Here is a 23785-nt window from a genome sequence, read left to right on the forward strand (position 1 = left end):
GTCGGAGAAGTGAGAAAAGATAAAATATTAAAACTGAAAAATACATTGACAGCTCAGCAAAATACTTTTGTGAAGCAGAAGCAGCTAAATATTTCATCACTGAGAGCAAGTTTTCAAGTTGCCAAGCTAATAGCGCGCACTGGCAGACCATTCGTGGAGGGAGAATTTGTTAAAGAATGCCTTCTTTCTGTTGCCAAAGAGATGTGTCCAGAGAAGGCCGATTTATTTAGTACAGTGAGTCTTTCAGGACCTACACTTACACGGAGGATTGAAGAAATGGAAGACAATCTGTATCAGCATTTGCAAAACCTGACAAAAAAACTTTCCTATTTTTCCTTGGCACTTGACGAAAGCAATGATGTTCGTGATTCTGCACAACTTTTAATTTTTATTCGTGGGACGAATGACAATTTCGAAGTCACAGAAGAGCTTGCTGCACTGCAAAGCATCAAAGGAACAACTACAGGAGAGGATATCTATGAAAAGGTTTGCCAAACTTTGAATGGTTTGGAGCTGGACTGGGCTAAACTAGCCAGTGTGACAACTGATGGTGCTCCTAGCATGGTGGGGTCTAAGAAAGGAGTAATTGCTCGCATTAACCAAGAGATGGACAAACATAATTATTCTCATCCAATAGCCATACACTGCCTCATCCACCAACAAGCGCTGTGTAGTAAATTACTGAAGTTTGACCCTGTTATGACAATTGTGGTATCTTGTGTTAACTTCATTAGAGCTCATGCACTAAAACACAGACAATTTCATGAATTTCTGTCTGAGCTAAATGCTGACTATGGAGATGTTCTGTACCACACAGAAGTCCGTTGGCTGAGTCGAGGGAGAGTTTTGAAACGTTTCTATGACTTACTTCCACAGATTACAGCTTTTCTTCTTTCAAAAAACAAAGAAGTACCAGAGCTCATTGATGCAGAATGGAAATGGCACCTTGCCTTTCTAACAGATGTAACAGAGCTACTCAACAGTTTCAATGTGCAACTTCAAGGAAAAGGGAAGCTCATCTGTGATATGCAATCACATGTCAAAGCATTTGAAGTAAAATTAGGCCTCCTCATCAAACAAGTGAAGGAGGAAAACTTCTGCCATCTACCCACAACTCAAAATCTGTTAGCGGAAAAACCATTGGTTGCATTCCCAAACAAAACATGTGTGGATTCACTAGAAAAATTGCAAAAGGAGTTCCAATTTAGATTTAAAGAGCTTCATCTCCATGAACAGGACATACAGCTTTTCCGTAACCCATTTTCTATTGACATTGAAAATGTGGATACAATTTACCAAATGGAACTGGCTGAACTGCAGAATTGTGACTCTCTGAAAGACGCATTCAAGTCAAGCAGCCTTCATAGTTTATATGCATCTCTCCCTCCGAGACATATCCTCATCTCAGGAACCATGCACTCAAAATGGCAACCATCTTTGGCAGCACTTATGTCTGTGAACAGACTTTTTCCAGAATGAAACATCTGAAATCTCCAACCAGATCTAGACTAACGGATGAACACTTGCATCACTTGTTACGACTAGCAGTGACAAATATGGAACCGGACATTGACCATCTCGTTAGCCAAAAGCAGGCCCATAGTTCCCATTGAAATACTGGTAAGTTTGTTGATTTAACTTTACTTGTTCTTCATTTTAAATATTGTATTTATTGTATTTATTCCCGTTTTATTTCTTCACTTCAAAATAAGATATATGCAGTGTGCATAGGTATTTGTTCATAGTTTTTTTTTTTTAACTATAGTCCGGCCCTCCAATGGTCTGAGGGACCGTTAACATGGCCCCCTGTTTAAAAAGTTTGAGGACCACTGCAATAGATCATGAGTGTAAAGAGAGGTTCAGTCGGTTCAAATCGGTCCAAGTGCTTTGTCTGAAGCAAGTGGGGAGGGTGCAGGGGGTGTAGGGAGTACTAGCAGAATCTGAGGTGTTAAAAACGGTAATTAGGGAAAATCTTCTTAAACAAACAGTGCATAAATAAAAGATGCTAATTTAACACTGAATTAAATTATTGCTGTTGTGTACTTTCATTGGCAATATAAAATTGAATGTTTAAATACAATGGACCTCATTAAGAGTTTGGTGGTGTGTCCTAAAACGGTAATTGCCACTGCATTATTGCACCGCCAAACTACGGGTTTAGAGGTAAGGAGGAGGAAAAACCTCCAGTAGAATGCTGGAGGTCATTCCTCCACCTTACCGCCAAATCCACAGAATTACTGTCAGCAGTAATTCTGCCAATATCCCTGTGGAGTCCTATCGACTCCAATAAATAAGGACTAACAGTGCCTACCACCACTTATAATCTGACAGTATTTATGTTGGACGAAGTGGTGGTAACAGTTCATCCATTTGGTGGTATTTGGGCATATTTACCGCCGAAATGCCACCAGACTTGAAATGAGGCCCAATGTGTCCATGCATGTGTCCATGCATAAACAAGAACTCCTACCATGCACATTAAAATGACAGCTTTTGGGTAGCAAGTACTGGAGGCACAATGAACATTAACATACTTTAAATATAAGTTGAAGGCAACACTCGGTAGATGTGGCAATGCTTCTACTATTCCAAGGTTTACTGCACAGTATAAATAGCTATTCTGCATGTTTCATTTCCCAGACCTGAAATTCAGCCTTTCACTTAGGCTACTCACGAATCTCCTTTACTTCCTGGCGCAGGCTGACGTGGTGTGATCCTTATCCCACCTCTGTAAGCAGGCAGCTACACATTTCCACATGGTTTTTCGGTTCACTGCTGGTTTCATCTCTGTATGATATGTATCTGCTCTTCAAAAAGTAACACACATTTGATTTTCCAACTTCCAGCACATCATTGGTTTCCAACAATGTTTCAAGAACATGTGTAAACGTTCTATTACTTTTATCAGTGCACATTATTTAAGCACTCTTTTATTTTTTCAACAATATTTCTGCAAAACTGTTTTTTAAAAACACTAATATCACATACAACTGTTAAAAACCAAACATTCCCTGGCTCAATCCACTCCTCTGGCTGCTCTAATGTCACCTCTTCCTATAGCTGCATACTTCCAAAGGACTCCAGTGACCAGCACCCTGGTGTGAGAGTGCCATTATGTTGTCAAGACTTCCCTTGAAGCACCAGTTCCCAGGGGACCTCCTGCAGAGGATTCCTGTACCCTGCATGGAAGGTGCTGTCCTTCCTCAGGGGGATCAAAACAGCAGCTTCCTGGGCATTGTTGCGGACACACCCAAGCCAAACAGCTAATATACATCATGCTGGTCATGGCTGAAGCACCGATCGCCAAGCAGACATTAATAGAACATCCAAATGTACTAGTAGCCACCGTGTCATGACCAGACATGGCTTATTTCTGAAGTTCAACATGCCACCTTGGCGCATAGGGTACATACACTATTATGTTTTGGATCCACAGTGAAAATGACTAAAAAGACACCTGTTCCTGTTCGGACTTTGTATTCCAGCAGCTGTCAAGAATGTACATATGACCTTTGACCCTGCCCTACTGACACTTTAGGGATGTTGCTTGGGATGCCAGAAGACTGTGTCAGAAAAGACCCACAAGTGCACTTTGATTTTGGCATGGAGCATTATGAAAGTGTGGTCGGATTAGCCAACCTCCCTTTCAGAAACAAAATTACCTGCATCAATTTATTAATACAAATTAAAGTTCAAGCTATTCTTCCTTTACCAGATGGCATTCTTTCTCAATGACATCAGCCACAACCCTTTTCCAGACACCAAGCACCACCTGGTAGCTATGAACATTGAATAGAGTAGATCTTTGAACATCGTATCTCCAACAATCTATTTTTGTTTTAAATTGTGTTTTAGTTCAACATGATTTTTTCACAAATGATTTAAAAAATATATATAATACAACAAAATAACGAAAAACATATAGCATAGTAAAAATACATCAATGATAGTCAGAAATGAAATAAAAATTTACATACCAAAAAATATTATAAATAGGTAAAAATAAAATCTAACTATGTTAAACTTGAAAAGAATTTTATATTACACCACATAACCCTGGCATCAGATTTATATCATATACCACTATAAACAGTGAAGATGGTAATGTCCAACACATTCTAATACAACCCATAAGAAGGCGTAGCACCTTGTCCTAGGAGTTCGGGCACAAAGGCCAACCACACGTTAACCAAAGCCAAAGATCTCGATATACTGCAGCCAGAGAGATAGTTTAATCAAAACACTTCACCCCGAGGTATGAGGAAGCTGTTGGCGATGTGCATATAATATTTCACATAGATCTTAATAATGCTACTTACTACATTATGCAAGTACATGACAGAGGGATTCCACAACACCCAGTCTTTTACTTAAACGACATCCACGTTCTTCAATAGGCAGTCGCTACCACACACCTTTGACCTCCATTACAGGAAATTTATGTAGGCGCATCTTCATGAAAATATGCCTAGCAGATGGACCAGGGAATTTGTATATCTACTTTTGGGCCTTTCTGTATGGAGAGAAAAGCCTAGAGTAAGTACATAAGGAGAATAAACCTCAAATATGGTTATGGCAGCACGGCCAACAGCTTTGTTTTTTTAATGTTCTTAACAAATAGCCCAAGCCATCGGACCAGTCTGGGCACCAAGACAGTTTGGAGAAAAATTCCTCATGCCTAACTATAAACTCAAAAAGTGAACTACAGGAGCCACTAATCATTTCCGTCTTAAGAAGACCCGGGATTGAACATGATTCATCGCACATTATCTTAATAAATAGATTAACTGTATTTATATTTATGATCGTGCTTAAAGAAGTAAGGCCCAATTCAATTCTTATAGCCCGTATAGAGGTCGCCTTTGAAAGTCCCAGGATACATCGCCAAATATGCCCTTCCAGCTCGTCGGCCAATTGATCGCAGTCGTTCTAAGAACATTCTAAAGCATACGAGATACTAGTTAACCATTTTTGACGGTACAGTGTAACAATACCTATCAAACTGTAACCAACACTCGAAATAATACATTTCTTTATAGCCAACATAATTGAAAAGACTTTATTGTGGCAATTTTATTTTTAGGGCCCATCACCCATTGGAGTGCACTACTACTCCTTATCCTAGATAACTATAATTATGCACAGGGTGCATTGCCCCCCCTCCCCCCCTGAGGTTGCAATACTCAATCTGTCTCTTAACTCTTTCAAAGCGGATACATTTAGATTTCTCTAAATTAACGACCAACTTGTTATTTCTTGCATATTCAATGACTGCATTTACACTTCTACACAGGCCTACATAGGTGGTGTCAAATATTGCCAGGTCGTCTGTGTATGCAATATGTAGAACTTTCAAGTTACCCAACTTGGGAGGGTAGACTGCCCTATGCCACGGAAAGAATCTACTGAGAATACTGTGGTAGATCTTTCAGATGCCCATGTGACTATTAAGTCGCCTGTAATATCCGCAGAGACTCAAAAACCCCGACATCACCCACTATCCCCTGTGGAAACATTACACTGCTTGTTACTGAATACGAGATCGCTCGTTAAACATGCTCATAAAATGGCTAATTATATAGAACACCACCATCTAGATATATGCGCTCTCACAGAAACCTGGGTTCAAGCGCCGCCGGCCCATCCCTGCATCTATCCATTCCAGCAGGTTATAATATGCTGAGACAGGATAGAATTGCAGGGAGGGGAGGAGGAGTTGCGCTCATTTAAAAAAATACTCTCTCTGCATGGGAAGTAAAAGGCCATTTTATGGATGCAGTCGAATTCTTGCACGTAAAAATAGGCATGAATATCGAGGGCGCTAGAGGGCCATCCAAGATGGCCGCTTAAGTCTCAGCTCCCGTGTAGCCCTGCATCAATCCTGCCTGATCCTGCGGTTCCTGGCTCTGCTGTGCCCCGGAACCCCTGTCCCTGAAGTGCTAGCCTCCTTAACAACACTCTCCCGAAATCTGGAGGAAAATCGGCGCTCCCTGCCCGAAAATCGGCCCAAGCGGCCCGACCGCCGAACTGCGCAGGGCCGGCCCACTCGACTCCACACTCCCAGGGCTGGCCAGTCTAACTACATCGAGCACCTCCCGTGCTGTCTACGGAGAGTGTGCCCAGAGAGAGGGAGAAGATCAGCAGCAGGCTGAAGCGGGCCGAAGAACGCCCCCCCCGGCCGGTGACGAACCACTGGTTGAGCCTGACCTTCCTCCCTCCCCCACGTGCAGCAGAGACAACAGTCGGTGGATTGGACTGCTTCATCGTCCGCCCCCATTGGCTCCGGCAGCCGGCTTCCCAGCCCTGGGCCGTGGAGCGCAACCTCACCCCCCCGCTGAAGAGGCGGTGAAGAACCAGAGGGAGCAGCAGCGACACGAGGAGTCGGCGCGTGGCTGCGCCCCCCCCCCCGCAGCCTCTACATCTGAGCCCGGCTTCCCCCACCGAGCCAGTCTGGCGATCGGAGCCCGATCAAGAGAAGCATTGGAAGTGTGTGCCCAGTGCGAATCGAACACAGTTGGTGGCGTCCCAGGGCTGCCGGGAGGTAAGGATGGGTGGAGAGACTGCGACTCTCTCCAGGAGCTACCCCGAGGGGTGGGGACCCGCTCCCCCAGCTAAACTTTCACAACAGTCCCCGCCAGTCACACCCGATTGTCGACACACCCGTACGCTCGGAGTGCTTGAGGTACCCTGTACTACTACACAGGGGTAAGGGCATTAGACTAACCCTCCTCCTCCTCCTGCGCTAGATTTGCCCAACGTTAAACATTCCGGTCATCTATCAAAGGCACCCCATGACTGTCGGCTCCCCATTCTAAGAAGCCCATGGGCGGGCATCCCTCGTCACACATCAGTCCTGCAACGAAACTAATCGTGGAATCTGTGCCACCGGAGGAGGGCTCCATATACGACGAGAACCGACCCCCCCCACCCTTCTCCTGTATTGCCGCTAATTCTCCTATTACGCTCAACCTCGCCCAAAGGTGGACCCCAGGAGAGGTGAAAGGACACAGCAAGACCTCCTGCATCCCAAATTTAAGCTGCTTTGATCCCGCAGCCACGATGGGGAAATACGATAAATCACAGAGGAAGCGGAATTTCGAAAGTGGCACGACCCCTAGGGCTCTACCCCCCCAAGAAGACCAAGCTTCTTCGTCTGTTTGCCCCCAACAGGAAGCAATCGAGGAGAACCCCTTTGAAATAAAAGAAATCCTTCTGGACCTGAAAGCTGGCATCGGCAGTTTGAGTAACAAAATGGACGTTCTAGCGTCCAAGGTCGATCTCCTACAGCCCCTCGATGTTAAGGGGAAAGTTAAGCGCCACCGGATCACGTCTGTCCGGCTCCTCGCCGGCTCCCTGCCCGCTGCCGAACCCATCGCCGCACCGAGGCCCACAGCCCAGGAGCAAAGACCCCAACGAAAGCTCAAATACCGCCAGAACTTCGCAACCCATGAAACCAGATACACGGCTCAATATACAATCTAAGTCGCCCCATTCAATGTTCTAACATGGAATATAAGAGGCGGCAACATTCCGGCTAAATCCAGGAAAATTCTGCAATACCTAAGGCGCCACGAAGTGGACGTAGCATTGATTCAAGAGACTCATTTCGCTCAAGGGAAGGACCACAAATGGGCCAAAAGCTGGGGCTGCCACAGATACTTTTCATCTTACTCCACATACTCGAGAGGAGTCGCTATCCTTATACACAGGCGGCTCAGCTTCCGGCTACTACACACGGCAAAAGACGACGAAGGCAGAGCACTATTGGTGAGCGGCATTATCGCACGTCAGAAAGTGACATTTGTTAATTCGTATGCACCGAATATAGATGGCCCCGACAACTTTGGCTGGGTGCTAACACAGCTCTCGTCGCTCAACCCGGCAACAATCGTCTGGGGCAGAGACATGAACACGGCGATAGATCCTGTAAGAGAAAGATCGGCGACGGCTCAATATCCACCCTCCAAGGCCAGTCTCCAGATAAAAGAAATTTGTAGAGCATTTGACTTACAAGACTCGTGGAGAGTCTCCAATGGGGAACAGCGCAAATACACCTTTCACTCGACAGTCCACAATACAAGCTCCAGGATTGACTACTTCTTCACCTCAACAAACACCCCCCTATCATGCGGCCGGTGCTCCATCCACCCGAGAACACTCTCAGACCACTCACCAATCCTTCTTAAGCTCAAACCTGCCAACCCCGCTCCACCGCTACAGCGTTGGCACTTTAAGCAGGGATCACTTCGGGACGAGGTCTTCACATCGGAGCTAAGAGAGGAGATCGACGTGTTCCTGGAGGCCAACCTGGGGTCGGTCTCCTCAGCAGGAACAATCTGGGAATTCTTAAAATGCTTCATTAGAGGAGTCTGCCTCGCCAAAGAAAATGGCATTCTCAAACTTATTAGAAGCGAGCTTGCAACCAGCGAAAAAAAATTGAAGCAACTCGAGATCCAGAATCCGAACAAAGCCAACCCGCGGCCAGCAGCCGCCATAAAAACGGAACTACAGAAATTCAACGCAACAGCGGAACGTGAGGTTAAGTTTCTATACCGCACCAGCCAAGTCCGGCAATATGGTGAGGGCCAGAAACCAGGAGCTCTACTGGCAAATCTAATCAGAGCCGACAACAAGCAGTCCCAAATAGAAAAGATCAGAACCAGGCAAGGAGAGGAAGTCCACACGGATGAAAAGATAGCAGATGAATTTAGGCATTTTTATCAAGATCTCTACAGCGCCAGGCTCCCGAAAGACTCGAACCTCCCGCTGAAATACCTTGAAGACACCGAACTCTATTGGGTCGAGCACCAACTACGCGAACCTCTGAATGAACTGATTTCACAGGAAGAGATCCGAGCAGCTATAAATACCCTACCATCCTCCAAGGCACCAGGCCCTGACGGCCTAACGGGTGAATTCTATAAAGCCTTTGCAGAAACCCTGGCCCCCTGTTGGCAGCTGTATATGAGGAAGCGTTGGAGCGTGGGTCCCTTCCTCACTCCTCCCGCAAAGCCAATGTCATTCTACTACACAAATCACGAAAACCTCTGGAAGAATGCGCCTCGTACCGCCCGATCTCACTGCTTAATCTGGACAATAAAATCCTTGCCAAAATCCTAGCGAATAGATTGATGCCCCTGATGCCTGCCCTGGTGCTAGCTGACCAAGCGGGCTTTATACCAGGCCGCAATACGACCTTCGGCATCCGACGAATGTTTGGAATCATCGAAGCTCTTGACCCAGCAGACCAAGCAATTGCAGTCCTGTTAGACGCAGAAAAGGCGTTCGATTCGGTGGAGTGGCCGTTTATGTTCCTGGTTCTCACCAGGATGGGGTTGGGGGCTCGCTTCATCAAGCTCGTCTCCCTCCTATACACCAATCCACAAGCTAATATCGTAGTGGGCTCGGCAAAATCATCCCTAATAAACCTACAGTGTGGCACAAGACAAGGTTGTCCTCTTTCGGCACTAATATTCGCTCTGGTAATGGAGCCACTAGCCTCCAATCTGCGGGAACTCTGTCAACAGAGGGGTCTCATAATCGGCCCACACAAGCTCATAGTATCTCTATACGCCGATGACGTGGCCCTATATATACGTGACCCAGAGGTTAATCTGAACCCAGTCATGCGGGAAGTCATCAAATTTGGGGCGGTCTCCGGATTGAAAATAAATCATTCAAAATCAGTCGTCTTCCCACTGACCCGAGACACAAAACAGTTTGCCGACGACTTCGGACTCACGTGGAGAACCGCCGGGGTTCGATATCTGGGGATCCAGCTGTCACTGGACCATCAAGTAGTGTTCCGGGATAACTATGAAGAGGTGCTCAAATCCCTGCACGACAAGGTCTCTCGCTGGAAGACACTCCCACTGACACTCTGGGGCAGAACCTCATTAGTCAAAATGGTAGTATTGCCAAAACTGCTGTACCTCTTCAACAATATACCACTGTTACTACCACAAACCTTCTTGAAAAGGTTCAAAAGCTTGGTCCTTGAGTTGCTCTGGGCTGGCAAACCAGCTAGAGTGGCGTATACGATACTGACACTCCCCGTGTCCAGCGGTGACCTGGCCCTCCCTGATCTTGAAAAATATTTTTGGGCAGCCCAGGCACAATACCTTAGCCACTGGTATGCAACGCAAACAATCCGCCCTCATGTACAGGTGGAACGAGCCCTGGCGACTCCCAACTTCCTGACTGCAGTGGTCTTCGCCCAGCTCCCCGTTCCCAATCGCACGATGAACGTGATGCTCACAACATACAAGGTCTGGAGGACTGTGGCGAAGAAGTTGGGGGTGCACACAAGGTACTCTCCCCTCTTGCCAGTCAAATTTATCCCTGGAATCCCTCTGACATCAGAAAAAGTGTTTCACCAGTGGGTTGATAAACTGCATATACGATCCCTAGGGGATCTATTCACAGAAGAAGGTTTCATGACACCAGACCAAGCCAAACAGAAAGGGGGCAACACTGCGCTAGATGTGTTCCTCTACTTCCGAACTCGCTACACCCTGCAGACCCACCTGCCAGACTAGCCGCGTCAACCACCTACGTGGCAATTGTTGCACGATGTCATTCAAGCACAAGGAGACGGCAGGTTGGTGTCACAAATATACAAAACTCTAACCACTGGAACACCCCCCGTCAACACCGGGGCGAAAAACAGATGGGAAAAAGCACTAAACACCAATATACCAGAAGCAGATTGGAGCTACATATTGAATCTGACTCAGAAAATTGCACTTAATTCCCGGCTCAAAGTTATTCATTTCAATTTCCTTCACCAAACATACTACACACCGGAAAAAGCTACCAAACACCATCCCGACATCCAGGCAGAGAGAGATGCGGAACCACCACCGCAAGCTTAATACACATGGCATGGGAATGCCCCGAGGTAGCCCCCTTCTGGAACAGGGTGCTAGATACGTCAACAGCAATCCTGGGAGAAGCAATACAACCGAGATGCACGGCAGCCCTGCTGGGGATGACCAGACTGCTATCCGCTCCTTCGAGGAAAGTGGCCGGAGTCCTATTAACACTAGCCCGCAGGAGAGTCGCCCTGGCATGGGGCTGTGGCCCACCGCCATCCTACACAGCCTGACGAAAGGATCTACTCTATTACCAGGTTGTAGAGGCAGACTTCATTAAACTCCTTCCTCAGCACGCGCGCCCGCCTGACATCTGGGGCCCGCTGATAACTTTTCTGATAAATGAAGATGAAACCTCCTCAACAGACACTTCGGAGTCAGGCAATGCACCCTGATACAGTCTGAAGTCAGGCCAATAATCCCCGGTGCGAGGACCCAATGGGGCGAACTGTTGCTCACCAGCATATCTGCCTTGAGGCGGCGGGGGGGGGCGGGCGGGGAACATGGGGGGGGTGGAGGGGGTCTAAGTTAACGGCGCAAAGTTGATAATCCACCCTAATGGGGGTGTGTAACTGTTCAGTGTGTTAAATACCAAAAATAAAGGTTTTAAAAAAAAAAAAATAGGCATGAATGCGGTAGCTACGATAAATATCACACTGATATACCGACCACCTTCACTTTTAGACAATTTTACCTTAGCACTCTCTAGCTACTTACTCCCTCTCTTAAAACCTAATGCACGCATCACCGTTTTGGGGGAGTTCAACTATTGATTAGGACATGTGGATGATCCCATGGCCCTAGAGCTTTCACAATAGCTCACAAACTTTGGCTTTAGTCAACGCATTCAAGTTCCTACTCACTTAATGGGTCATACCCTTGATTGGATATCAGTTGTTAACACTTCTTGTCATGATGTCATGGTATCCCCTTGTCCCTGGTCAGATCATGCCTTCGTGCATTTCTCCTCTACAGTACCATTCCCCACTAAAATTAAGCCAAAATATGTAAGTTCAGCAGTAGAACGTAATGTCAAGCATCTGACATATGAAAGAATTGAATCAGTGCTTTCTCATTCTCCAGTGGTCCTGGATGCAGAGGCAACAGACACTATGGCTTCGAAACTTAATACAATATTGCAATTGGTTACAAATACCCTGACCCCTCCCAAACGTAAAAAGAAATCTGCTGAGACCAAAAGAAGTAAACCACGGTTCACTTTTGAGCTGCAAGCGTTGAAAGCCTCCTCTCTTGAATTATTCTATATTTGGAAGGCCAATCAGACTCCTTCAGCACTTATGAATTTTAAAAATGCCTCTAAGAACTATAAGGCAGCCATAGTGGCAGCTAAGAAAATGCACAATAATCTAAGAATTTCCCAGGCAACCTCAGACTCGAGGGAACTGTTTAAGATTCTCAAAGAGCAGGAGATTACCCCCCAACCGAAGGACGTTATTATCAAAGATGATAAATGGTGTCTGGATATTCAGAACGCCATGTCTCTGAAATTGGAGGGGATCCGAGAAGGCATCGCAACTAAAAAAGCTGTAGAGGAGGTCCCAAATACAACCCGTACTCCAACCGTCCATTTTGAAGTACCAGGAACGGTCACACCGAGATATGTCACATATGATGAGCAAATAAACCAGCAGAGAGCCGCAGTGGGGCTCTGTCCAGTACCTATCAGAAGAACAGCACCTAATGAAGTACCAGTACCAAGGAAGCCATGGAGTAGTAAGGTATCCATTGAGGAAGCCATATCAACCAATAAAACGAAATGAAGATCGTCCGAGTACAGTCCCGGAAGAAACCAAAAAGGTCTTAATGAAAGATGAATGGTGACGTCACGAAAACCTGGACTGACCCACATATAGAAGAAATGACGACCAGAGAATGACGTAAAGAGACGAAATGTCATGAGACAAGGATATCGTGAACCTAAAGTGAAAGGACAATGTCAAATGTAAGAAGCTTAAGCCACGAGCAAAATGAAGATATTCAACCAAGGTTACACGTGTACATGTGCTTGGAACCGCAAGAAAGCTAAGAAAATCATGCGGCTTGCTATGCTTAGTAGAAAGAAAGCAAGCGCCACTATACATAATCTAGAAGTACGTTATATAAGTATACTTCCACTTTGCACAAGAAGCAGAATCAACCAAAAGGTTACTAAAAGACCAGACGAGAAGAATTTCATGTTTGGTGAAATCTAGACTACAGTGGCAGAAACGAAACTCAGCGGAGGCACACTGTGCCTGGAGAATGAAGGTCGTATCTGTCAAGATGGATGAACAGTGGCCACAATTCATTGAAGCAAAGAACAGAATACACTGCTCTGAAGGGCCAAGATAAGAAGCCGGAGGCAGGAGATGGGTGACACGAAAGTCAAACACACAAATTGTACAAAGAAGAGGCAAATTCACGGTGTCTGAACCAAATGACCAGCCGAGCGAGCAGAAGTAAGCCTTTCACACCTACGCATGGAGCCTTATCTTACCCATCCTCCTTAAACTTTCTCAGACCAAGAGGCAGACACAAGGCCAAACTACAAGGCAGTTATTGACACACGGCCACTAAGGTGATGAATGGCTGTAACATAAATGGAAGGAAATCTGGGGTACAGGCTTACTCCCTGCACCTGGCCTCATTATTCTGCATGTTGCTAAGTGAAGTGAAAAAGTAGGGGTGGGGTTGGTGTCACCCCAATCACAAGGGACCAAGTAATCTAGGGTCCTATAGTTAGTAGAACCAATGAGATGTCGTACTTTTAGTGATGTCTACAGTTGCTAGGTTGAAGGTAGGGCTTAGATGCCCCACCTGACAGTATTTACCCAATCCCCTTACTCCATTACCATATACAGATATAGTACCTATAGTTACCTTTCCTGAACCAATAGAATTGTATGCCAACTTTTAAGCGTTACACGTTAATGATGACGAGTTTTCAGTATAAATTTTATGATTTTTGTGAAGTTTGTTGGAGTTGTGAAGCGAAAAGGAAGATCACGCATCCGCTGATATTCATGAGACTCCCCGTTTTTTGTACTTGTCATTAAACGGACTCCCTTTGCCAAACCGTCGAGTTGTCATTTTGATTTGGTGTTGAAGTCTTGAATCTGCACCCCCATCCATCTCACGGGTGCTGCTATCTTGTCTTAAAGTGCTTCTGGGCAAACCCCGACTCTATGGGCCAGTTGCCATTCCTACGGGCAGCTGAGCGGGTGAACAGCCAGAGAAGGCGTTGATGAAGGCGGTGATCCCGAGCATCCAGAGACAAAACATGCGAACGGTGAGTGTAGAAGACTAAATGCTTTGGCAAAAAGTATATACCTTAGAACAAGTAAGGGAAAAGGTAACGGAGGGAGGCGGGAAAATAAAATATAGTCAGAGATAGAGTAGAATGTGTGTGTATGTGTGTGTATATATATATATATATTTATATATATATAGAAGGAAATAGTGACTTAAAGGGTGAATAAAAGCAGCAAGAGAGAGGATACCGGGGAGGACACCCGAGAAGAGAGAGGATACCGGGGGAGACACCCGAGAAGAGAGAGGATTCGCCTTATTCCTACGCTTTAATATAGTGGCTAGAAGAAACTTGCATCCAGAGTACCAAATCAAGGGGAACAAATAGGCTGCCACCACAGCGTTTAAAGACGCTTTTATGAAAGGGATGGATTTAAACTCGATGTCGGGGTAAAATATTAGAGGCAGAGGTCTATGTAACCAGCTGGAGTTCGTCTAGTATGTTAACGTCTGTCTTATGTGTTGTTTGTCATGACATCATAGGACAGAAAGTTTTCCTTTAAGGAACTAGCATAAAAACTGTGCGATTGGATGTTTGGCGTGTTGTAGAAGGTAACCTGATGTTTATTGAGTAAAATAGAAGATATAAAATTGGTGGAAAAAACGGGATTGGAGCTTGCGACGATTGGTGCTCGCTCCTATTGTTAGAATTGGTGTAGTAACGAAAGACATAACAAGTGGTGTATAAGTGAAAGTGAACAAAGTTGAATATGGAAGACATAACTCCACTAGTACACCTGTGCAAACAGTTGCCAAAACACACACCTAAGCTGAAAAAGTACAGTGCGGAATGGGTTAAAGGAACCGGCCAGAAGATGTTTATGTCTTGGCCCCAGGGTGGATCCTTATCTAAACCAGTCTTGCAACACATGACAACCTATTTGCATGCCACATACAAGGGCAAAAAGTTAGACAACCGCCTAGCTAGTCTAGAATTGTGGAAAATGTACCAACAGGATAAAGAGGAGGAGCCGCCAGTAGATTGGCTACTCAGCGTATGTACGGAGGAGGTGAGACGCCCTCAGTGCCTCCCGCCCCGTCTGAAACAAAAACTGAAGACAGTAACCCAGTTAAGAGAGCTTAAAGCAGCCACAGGGTATAGCAACCCAGCATATGAGTCACCTACGCAAAGTAGTGATGAAAATCCAGATAAAGATAGAGATATCACCTCCAAAGTCCTGAGGGACAAGGAGAGACGCGAGAACGAGAGAAAGGACCAGACACAAGCAAGTACATCTCTTGATACAGAGAGAGAAGGCAAAAGATGGAAAGGGAATGAAGATAGAACTGATGAGATAGCACTCACACAGAACGAATGGATAGGAGGTCAGATTTTATTGAAACTCGATGGTAAAGGCATTGATGACGCGAAACAAAAGGAGAAGCTAGAGGATGTACAGAGAAGGGCAAAGGAGAAAGAAAAAGGATTGAGAGACGAAAGAGTAAGGAAGAAAGATAGACAGAGATGAGAACAGTTATATCGCAAAGAGCAAGAAAGTCAACACGATCGTAAACAGAGAGTAGCCAATGAGCAAGACAGACAGGAACAATTAAGGATAGAGAAAGAACAGAAGATACGAGAGAAAAGAATAAAGAGATGAAGGGATGAGGAAATCCAAAGGGCAAACAAACATAGAGACGCAAAGAAAGAGTAAGAAGATAGGGTCAGAGAAGACGCGAGGAAGCTCAGAGAGTTCTATGACGATGTAGAACGTAAGCGAAGACAGAGAGCACGCATTCTTGAATATCTGGAAAGGGAGGTCAAAAAACCTGAGCCAGTAGTAGATTGGGAAGATATAGAAGAATTATTTCCTGAGTACGATTCAGTACCAGGCACGTCTAGGGCAAATATCGAGGATGACTTCGACACCAGAAGCATCGGAGGGATGATCGATAGAATATATGATGAAATGGGCTAGAACAAGTACCCCAAGGGGAGGAGGAAGACGAGCACCTGGAGAGCACTCAGCTTTACGACACTGAGGACATCTCCTGAAGTAGTGGGTACAGGGAACTGTCCCTAGATAGATTGGAAATAAGTTGAAACAAGGATGATGCAAGACATTGCACAAGTTGGGGACAGACAATGTCTGACGCTGAGCAAGAGGAAAAGGAGGAAGAGAGGAGACGCGAAAAATGATTCCCAGAAGGGAAAAGGATAAGATGGTCAGACTCTAGGGGATCTGCATCTAGGACAGTAGAAACAGCCACACAGTCAGACCGACATGAAGAAGTATCTCACGGTCAGAGGGGGGTGTCTCCAGCACCCTATGTGAGCAGGCTAAGGACATTGCCAGGTAGGCGGTGATGCAGGAATATTACTCCTGCAATAGACAGGAGAACAATGAGAGAAGAGAGAGAGAGCTATGCGTCCCAATTTCCGTTGCTTGAGAAAGGAGGAACGAGACCACAGTATATTCCATGGCCACACATGGATCGGGAAAACCTGAAAAAAAAGCTTCCAATGCTGACATTGGGAGCCAGAAAATGGATACACAAGTTAGAAAAAATGACGGGAGGGAACACGCTAGCTATAGGGGATATCAAATGTCTCTTAATAGCCATACTTGGTGATAGAGCAGACGATGTGTGGACACGGCAGGTTAGCCTGGTGTGACCACAGTCAATACCGTGCATGACAGAGCTCCATTTAACAATTGCAGAGCCGCAGTTTGGAAAGCGTTACGAATATTATATCTGGATACTTCTGACATGGGAGCTATAATGACACGTAAAATGAAAGAGTCGGAGGACCTGTTGATTTACATTCAGAATTTCCAAGATGCGTGGGTACTCGGGACTCGGGAATCTTGGGGGAAATCCATACCCGTGTTCTACCATATATTGTGCCAAGGGCTGCCAGAGCCAGTACAGAAACAGCTCAAGAAATTGGTAGGAATCGAGGCCAAACCGTGGTCAGAAATACAGCTGACCATCACACACTATTGCAGGCTACTGCAAGAAAAGAATCGCAAAAAAGAAGCTACACGAAAGGGTGAAGAGGCAAAATTAGTACAGAAAAAATTGTCAAAATACGCCCTTGAAGGAGCAATGATAACTAGCGCAGATATGATATATGATATGATATGATATGGTATTTGTAACACGCCTATACACAAGTGTTTCAAGGCGCGACGAAGCAAGGGGGGGAAACAAGGGGAGACAGACAACAATCCTACTAGGCCAGGTGTCATTCAGATTGCGCAAGTGCAAGGGTACAGGGGAGGGGAAAAGTGCAAGGGGGAAAGGGAGAGTGGAAAGTGCAGTACAGGGTTAATAGCATACAGAAATAAATAACAGAGGCCAGCTGGTGGCAAGTACAAGGTAAGTGCAGACAAGTGCTGGGAAGGGGGGGCTGTAGGGATACAGACACAGTCCCGCAGTGCAGGGGTTGCCAGGGAGGCAGTGCAGGGGAGAGTGGCTGGGCCAAGGACCGAGAACGGTGAATGGCCCAGTTGCAGATTCGGTGCAGTTTCAGTAATTTTAGCAGGGGAGAGGGGGGTGAGAAAGCGGAGGCAAAGAGGAAGGTTTTGAGGTGCTTCCGAAACTGGAGATTGTTCTGCTCAAGTTTCAGGGAGGCAGGAAGGCTGTTCCAGAGGGAGATCCCTGCAGCGGAGAGAGATCTGCCCCCAACTCGTTGTTTGGAGAAGCGGCTGACCCTGAGGGAGTTGGAGGCAGATGAGCGAAGAGCTCGAAAAGGAAGATATTTAGGAAGAGAGAGTTGAAGGTATTTTGGCCCAAGGCCCCAGAAGGCCTTGTGGACAATGCAGAGGGTTTTGAACTTGATCCTCACAGTCACTGGGAGCCAGTGTAGTGATTTCAGTCCTGGAGAGATACGGTCCCTTGGCTTGAGGCCAAGGACAAGTCTCGCAGTCCTGTTCTGGATGAGTTGCAAAGGGCAGAGAGTAGAGGCAGGCAGATTTAGATAGAGACTGTTACAGTAGTCCAGCTTCGGGAGAACCAGGGCTCTAGAGACAGTGAGCTTCTGGGTGAAGGAGAGGAAAGGAAGGATACCTCTGAGGAGGTGTAGCTAGTAGTGTGACTTCTTAGAGATGTTGAATATGTGAGGAGAGAAGGAGAGTGTGGAGTCGAAGATGACCCTGAGGTTTTTTGCCTTGCAGGTAGGAGCAGGAAGAGGGCCAAGAGAGGCCGGCCAGAGAGCTGCAGGGAAGGAGGAAGTGGGTGTGCCGATGAGTAGGATCTCAGTCTTATTGGCATTAAGGCAGAGGTCGTTGGCGGCACACCATTCCTGGATAGCAGAGATTGCAGGTCAAAGGATCGACTACAAAGGATCAAATGGTCAAAGGATCGACACAAAAGGACCGAAAACAAAAGGATCGAAATGTATTTTTTTTCTTTTTGGGGGGGGGCGGGTGCCCCCCACCCCTGTTTTTGTGGTAAAAACCACTTTTTTCCCTAAACGAAAACCCCAAAAAATATATATAAGTAAAAAAAATGTGATCCTTTTGTTTTCAGCCCTTTGTAGTCGATCCTTTGTCTTTCGATCCTTTGACTGTCGATCCTTTAACTGGACACCGATAGCAGAAAGACAGTCTGAGATGAGGGAAGAAGAGGTTAGATCCCTGGGGGACACCACAGGTAGAGAAAAAGATGTCAGAGAGGAAAGACCCCAGTTGGACCTGGGAGGGTCGATTGGAGAGGAAAGAGGTCAGCCACCCCAGAGCCTGACCAGTGATACCCAGGTTATCACGGAGACGGTTTAGCAGGATGGTATGGTTGACAGTATCAAAGGCAGAAGAGAGATCAAGCAAAATGAGAACACATGGATTGTTAGAGTCGAGGTTCGAGAGCAGGTCCTCACGGATGTTCAGGAGAGCAGTTTCCATGCTTCTGGCAGCTCTGAAGCCAGACTGATGGTCATGAAGACTACCAACAGATTCAGCATGGAGATTAAGCTGGGAAATGGCCAGTTTTTCCAGGAGCTTGCCCAGGAAGGGAGTGATAGAGATTGGGAGATAGTTGGCTGGGCAGGAGGGGTCGGAAGAGGGTTTCTTAAGAAGGGGGTGCACAAGGGTGTGCTTGAGAGGGGATGGGAAGACTCCAGAAGTGAAGGAGTGATTGCAGAAGTCAGCAAGGGCAGGAGCCAAGGAGTCGATGTGGTCCTTGATGGTTTTGGAGGAACAGGGGTGGACCTGTTTTGACAAGACTTTCATAGATCGGACTTGTCTCGAAACCTCGTCAGCAGAAAAAAGGGGAAATGCAGAGAAGGGGAGAGGAGGGGTGGCTGCAGAAGGGCCAGAGGAAGAGCAGGGAATAGAGGGGGGGGTGATAGGAGGAAAGTGAGGACAGGATGTCCTGAGTTTTAGAAATGAAGTGAGAGGCCAGTACTGTGCAGAGGGCCTGGGAGGGGACAGGAGAGGTAGAGACTGCAGCAGGGTTGGCCAGCTCCTTGCAGATTTTAAAGTGTGCGGCCGAATTGTTAGATGCCGCAGAGATGCGGGCTTGGATGAGGGCTCTCTTCTTGGTGAGAATGGAGAGCCGGTATTGCCTTTGGAGCAGGCGACAGGCCAGTTTGTCAGAGGATGAACATTAGGCACGCCATTTCCTCTCTGCCACCCTGCGCTTGCGTTTAAGGGTGACGAGATCCGAGTCATACCAGGAGTTACATTTGGCTTTGGACTTCAGGCGGATTCTCATGACGGGGGCAAGGATATCAAGAGTATCAGATATAGCAGAGTGGAGAGTGGAGAGAGAGGGCTGTGTCAGGGTGGGAGTCAGCCGAAGGGGGAGGAGGGGGCGAGAAGGTGGCAGCGAAAGCCTCAACTGACACGCGCTTCATGGGTCGGATGACTGAGAAGGAAGGTGGCAGTGATGAGGGTGGCTTTGCCTGTGGGGTAGGGAAGGTGAGGTGGGAGGATAGGAGAAAGTGATCACTCCAAGAGAGAGGAGTGGAGAGAGGGACAGAGAGGGGAAGGTCAGAAGAGATCAGAGCATCAAGAGTGTGCCCTGCAGAATAAGTCAGCCCAGACGGGAGAATAGAGAGTGAGAGAGAGTCGCAGAGGTCGTGAAAGAGTCCAGAGGGGGGACAGGAGGCATCCAGGTGGATGTTGAAGTCTCCAAGAAAGAGGAGTTGAGTGGTTGAAGACAGGAGTGAGGAGGAGAGGTCCACCACTCGGAGAGGAAGGAGGAAATTTGACCAGGTGGCCGATCGATCGTAGCCACGGTAAGGGAGTGGCTAGGAGAGAGAGAGAGAGACAGCAGACAAGACATTCAAAAGAGGAGTAGATCTGTGTGGGAGTAACAGTAGTAGGAATCCACTCAGGGTAGATAAGGGCCACACCCCCCAGCACGGTTGGGCCTGGGCACGGAGAGGATCTTGTAACCGTCAGTGTGTCAAAGCTGGTGACAGAGCTGGCCATGAACCATGTCTCAGTGAGACCGAGTACGTCAAGGTCCAGTTCCTCAAGACAGCGGCAGATATCAGAGGAATGTTTGACGGCAGAGCGAGAGTTAAGAGTGGCAATGTGGAGAAGGTTGCCATCTTTAAAGGACTTCCGGGGAGGGGTACAGATCAGAGGTACGCCCTGCGGAGGTGAAGAAGGAGAGCGAGAGGGGCAGGGAGGGAGGGTGGAGGCAGGGTAGCCGAGGACAGAGGAGGGGGGACAGCAGGAGAGGAAAGGAAGTTGATGAGGTGCGGGAAGCGTCTATCAAAGAGGTGAAGGTTGGCCTGAGGGCCTTGGACCAAGACAGTTCCATTAGCATAGACATTAATGATGTCCTTAGAGGAGAGGAAGGAGGCCAAGAGGACATCCCAACGGGTGCCACTATTAATGGGAGAAGAGGAGAAAGGAGCGAGCACAGAGACCATATGAAGGGTCCATAGGTCAGGTGAAGGCACGAAAAAGAGGATGTCAGTGAGAGTTTCCTTGGAGGAGGCACTAGTGTAGGTGTCAGCGATAGGGAGGCCTGGGTTGGAGACCAGGATGTCCTTTTTAAACTTTTTCCTACCAGATTTAGTGAGGAGAGCAGGATAATCAATGGAGAAGCAGTTAGAAAAGATAGGTGAGATAGAGAGCACCATGGAATAGGAGGGGGTGGGGGGAAGACAGGACGAGCGCATGTGGACAGGAAGAGAGAGGCAAGCCCTAGTTTACCACAATTTCAGAACACAGTGAACACAGTAATGCGTATCAGGTACCCAGTGGAGAGGCCACCTAAATTGGATTGAACACTCAACAAGTTAATAATCCACAGCAGAACAATCGGGGCAACACTGGGTTTTACCCCAGGGGAAGAGGATTTAGAGGACGAGGATGGCAGAGTAATCAAGGGAGATTTTCAAAACATGCAACATGGCAACCAAGATATGTCAAATGGGCAAATGGTCAGACCACCGCCAGTATGTTGGTTGTGTGGGATGACAGGGCATTTAGCACACACATGCAGAAGTCAAGGCATGATGCAAAACGGCCAAAGAACAGGAACAGGTATGGTGAATCCACCTGTATGTTTACAGAAGGGGGGAAATGGAGTTGCACAGAATCACACGGTGCAACAGCAAGCGCCAAGAGCACAGCAAGGCTTGCAACCTCAGAATTCGATGAGCTTTCCACAAGGACAGTCTCAACAGTCACTGATGCGACTGTCACAGACAGTAAGTACAGGACAGGCATGAACCCTGGAATGAGGAATAACACTGGTGATGGGGGAAGTCCATTCACATAGGGTGGGACAAAATTATATATGGACTAGAACAGTTCACTGGGAACCCTGATGTGTTCTATTCTATCAGTGACAACAGACCCTCACCAGGAACCAAGGATGGATGTCGTTGTAGGGGATAAAGAATATTCCTTCCTAGTTGACACGGGTGCAACATGTTCGTGTATACGTGAAGGTACATTTTCCTTGTCCGGCGATGCTATAAATACTCAGAGTTTCACAGGAGCTCCTGGTCGTGTTCCTTTTACTAACGCACTTCCAGTCTCTATAGGAGAATGTGATATGAATGTGCCTTTGTTATATTCGCGACAAACCCCAGTAAACATCTTGGGTCGAGATCTAATGATGAAATTAAACATGACAATCTCGTTCACAGAGGAGGGCATAGTATGTTTGACTCCAGGAATGCACTATTTGAACGTATGCAAAATGATTAGAGCATACGCAGGACACACAGCCATCAGGGCTGTACCATTAGAACCTGAAATATTTGCGTATGGAATACGTGTGCTAATGGCAGGGCTGCCAGGCCTTGCTGAGAAAACTATGAGGACCCCAGATGAATTTCTGTTCAGGCCAAGAATACCTATGCACGAAGAAAGGAACAAGTATTTCCCTTAGTGATACACACAGCCGCGATACGTGGGAAAATGGCTCTGACCGATGGTTGTGATGATGAAGGCCGACAATGGTGCACAGTAATCGCCATGGAAGAAGGGTACAGATTGACTGACATTACTGATGACGATCTTTTTGATGAGCAAGCAGACGGGGGAGAAACAGCAGTTGAGGTGAGCCTCACCTTTTGGGTGAAAATGATCAAAAGAGAGGTGCCTCAGAGAATGATGTTAGCGCAGAACCGTCCTGAATATTTCGAGGACGGCATGGCCCAGGTGCCTGTCTCAGTGTGGACCACAGGCCCCTATGATGTAGGATTATTGAAAGGAGTCGGAGAAGTGAAAATCAAATTGAAGCCAGGAGCAATCTTACCAAAAGCACAGCAATATCCCATGTCAGGTGAGGCAGATGAAGGAATTTTTGAGACTATTTCGGCTATGATGGCGCAGGGCATCTTAGTGACGTCAGAGTCATCATGCAATACTGCAGTTTACCCTGTCAAGAAATCAAATGGAGGGTCTTGGAGGCTAATGTAAGATCTGAGGCCGATAAATGATATTGTTGAAGCCGAGTTCCCTTTAGTCCCGAACCCGGCTACAATCCTATGTAATATACCTGTTGAGGCAAAATATTTCACGGTGATTGATTTGAAAAATGCATTTTTCTCAATCCCATTGCACAAAGACTCACAAGATCTGACATAATTTACGTTCAGACAGAGGTGTCTGAAAAGCACAAGGCTACCCCAGGGGTACTGTGAGTCTCCTATCTTTAACAGAGTCCTGCAGATGGACCTAAGCAATATTGCATTGGAAAGTGTTGTCTTGCACTATGTGGACGACATCTTAATTTGCAGCACGACAGAGGAGAAATGCAGACACGATTCTGTTCAGCTGCTAACTATATTAGCTGAAAAAGGATATAAAGTTGACAAAGAGAAGTTACAATATTGTCATCAAGAAGTGCTATACATAGGTCAGCTGATCTCTCAGGAGGGGAAAAGAGTTACCCTGGAAAGGACTGAAGTGATACTAAACACAGCCAAGCCACAAATGGTAAAGCAGATGCAGAGTTTCTTAGGCCTTTGCAATTATGTCAGGGCATGGGTCTTTGACTACAGCTCGTACACCAAGCTGTTGCTTCAGGCCCTAAAGAAGGCACAAGTGACGAAGGAAAAGATTGAATGGTCTGAAACCATGGAGGAAGGATTTCTGAACTAAAAAGAGCCATTTGCATGGCACCAGTTTTAGGGATTCCCAATTATGCAGAGGAATTCTACCTGTTCTCACACGCGAATGGCA

At 46.6% G+C, this 23785-nt stretch overlaps 1 protein-coding gene across 1 annotated transcript; it reads left to right on the top strand.

Annotated features, from left to right (window-relative positions):
• Window positions 1-201: 201 nt before the first annotated feature.
• On the top strand, window positions 202-1479 carry LOC138467228 (general transcription factor II-I repeat domain-containing protein 2-like). The gene has a single exon (XM_069607264.1). It carries the CDS (start codon window positions 202-204, stop codon window positions 1477-1479), a length of 1278 nt encoding a protein of 425 aa, XP_069463365.1.
• The last annotated feature ends 22306 nt before the right edge of the window (window positions 1480-23785 follow it).

The sequence above is a fragment of the Ambystoma mexicanum genome, chromosome 4q (assembly GCF_040938575.1).
Source record: "Ambystoma mexicanum isolate Mex_15411 chromosome 4q, UKY_AmexF1_1, whole genome shotgun sequence".
NCBI lineage: Eukaryota > Metazoa > Chordata > Amphibia > Caudata > Ambystomatidae > Ambystoma > Ambystoma mexicanum.

Excerpts from the sequence above, each read along its gene's own strand:
- LOC138467228 (XM_069607264.1), top strand. The coding sequence starts at position 202 with ATGTGTCCAGAGAAGGCCGATTTATTTAGTACAGTGAGTCTTTCAGGA.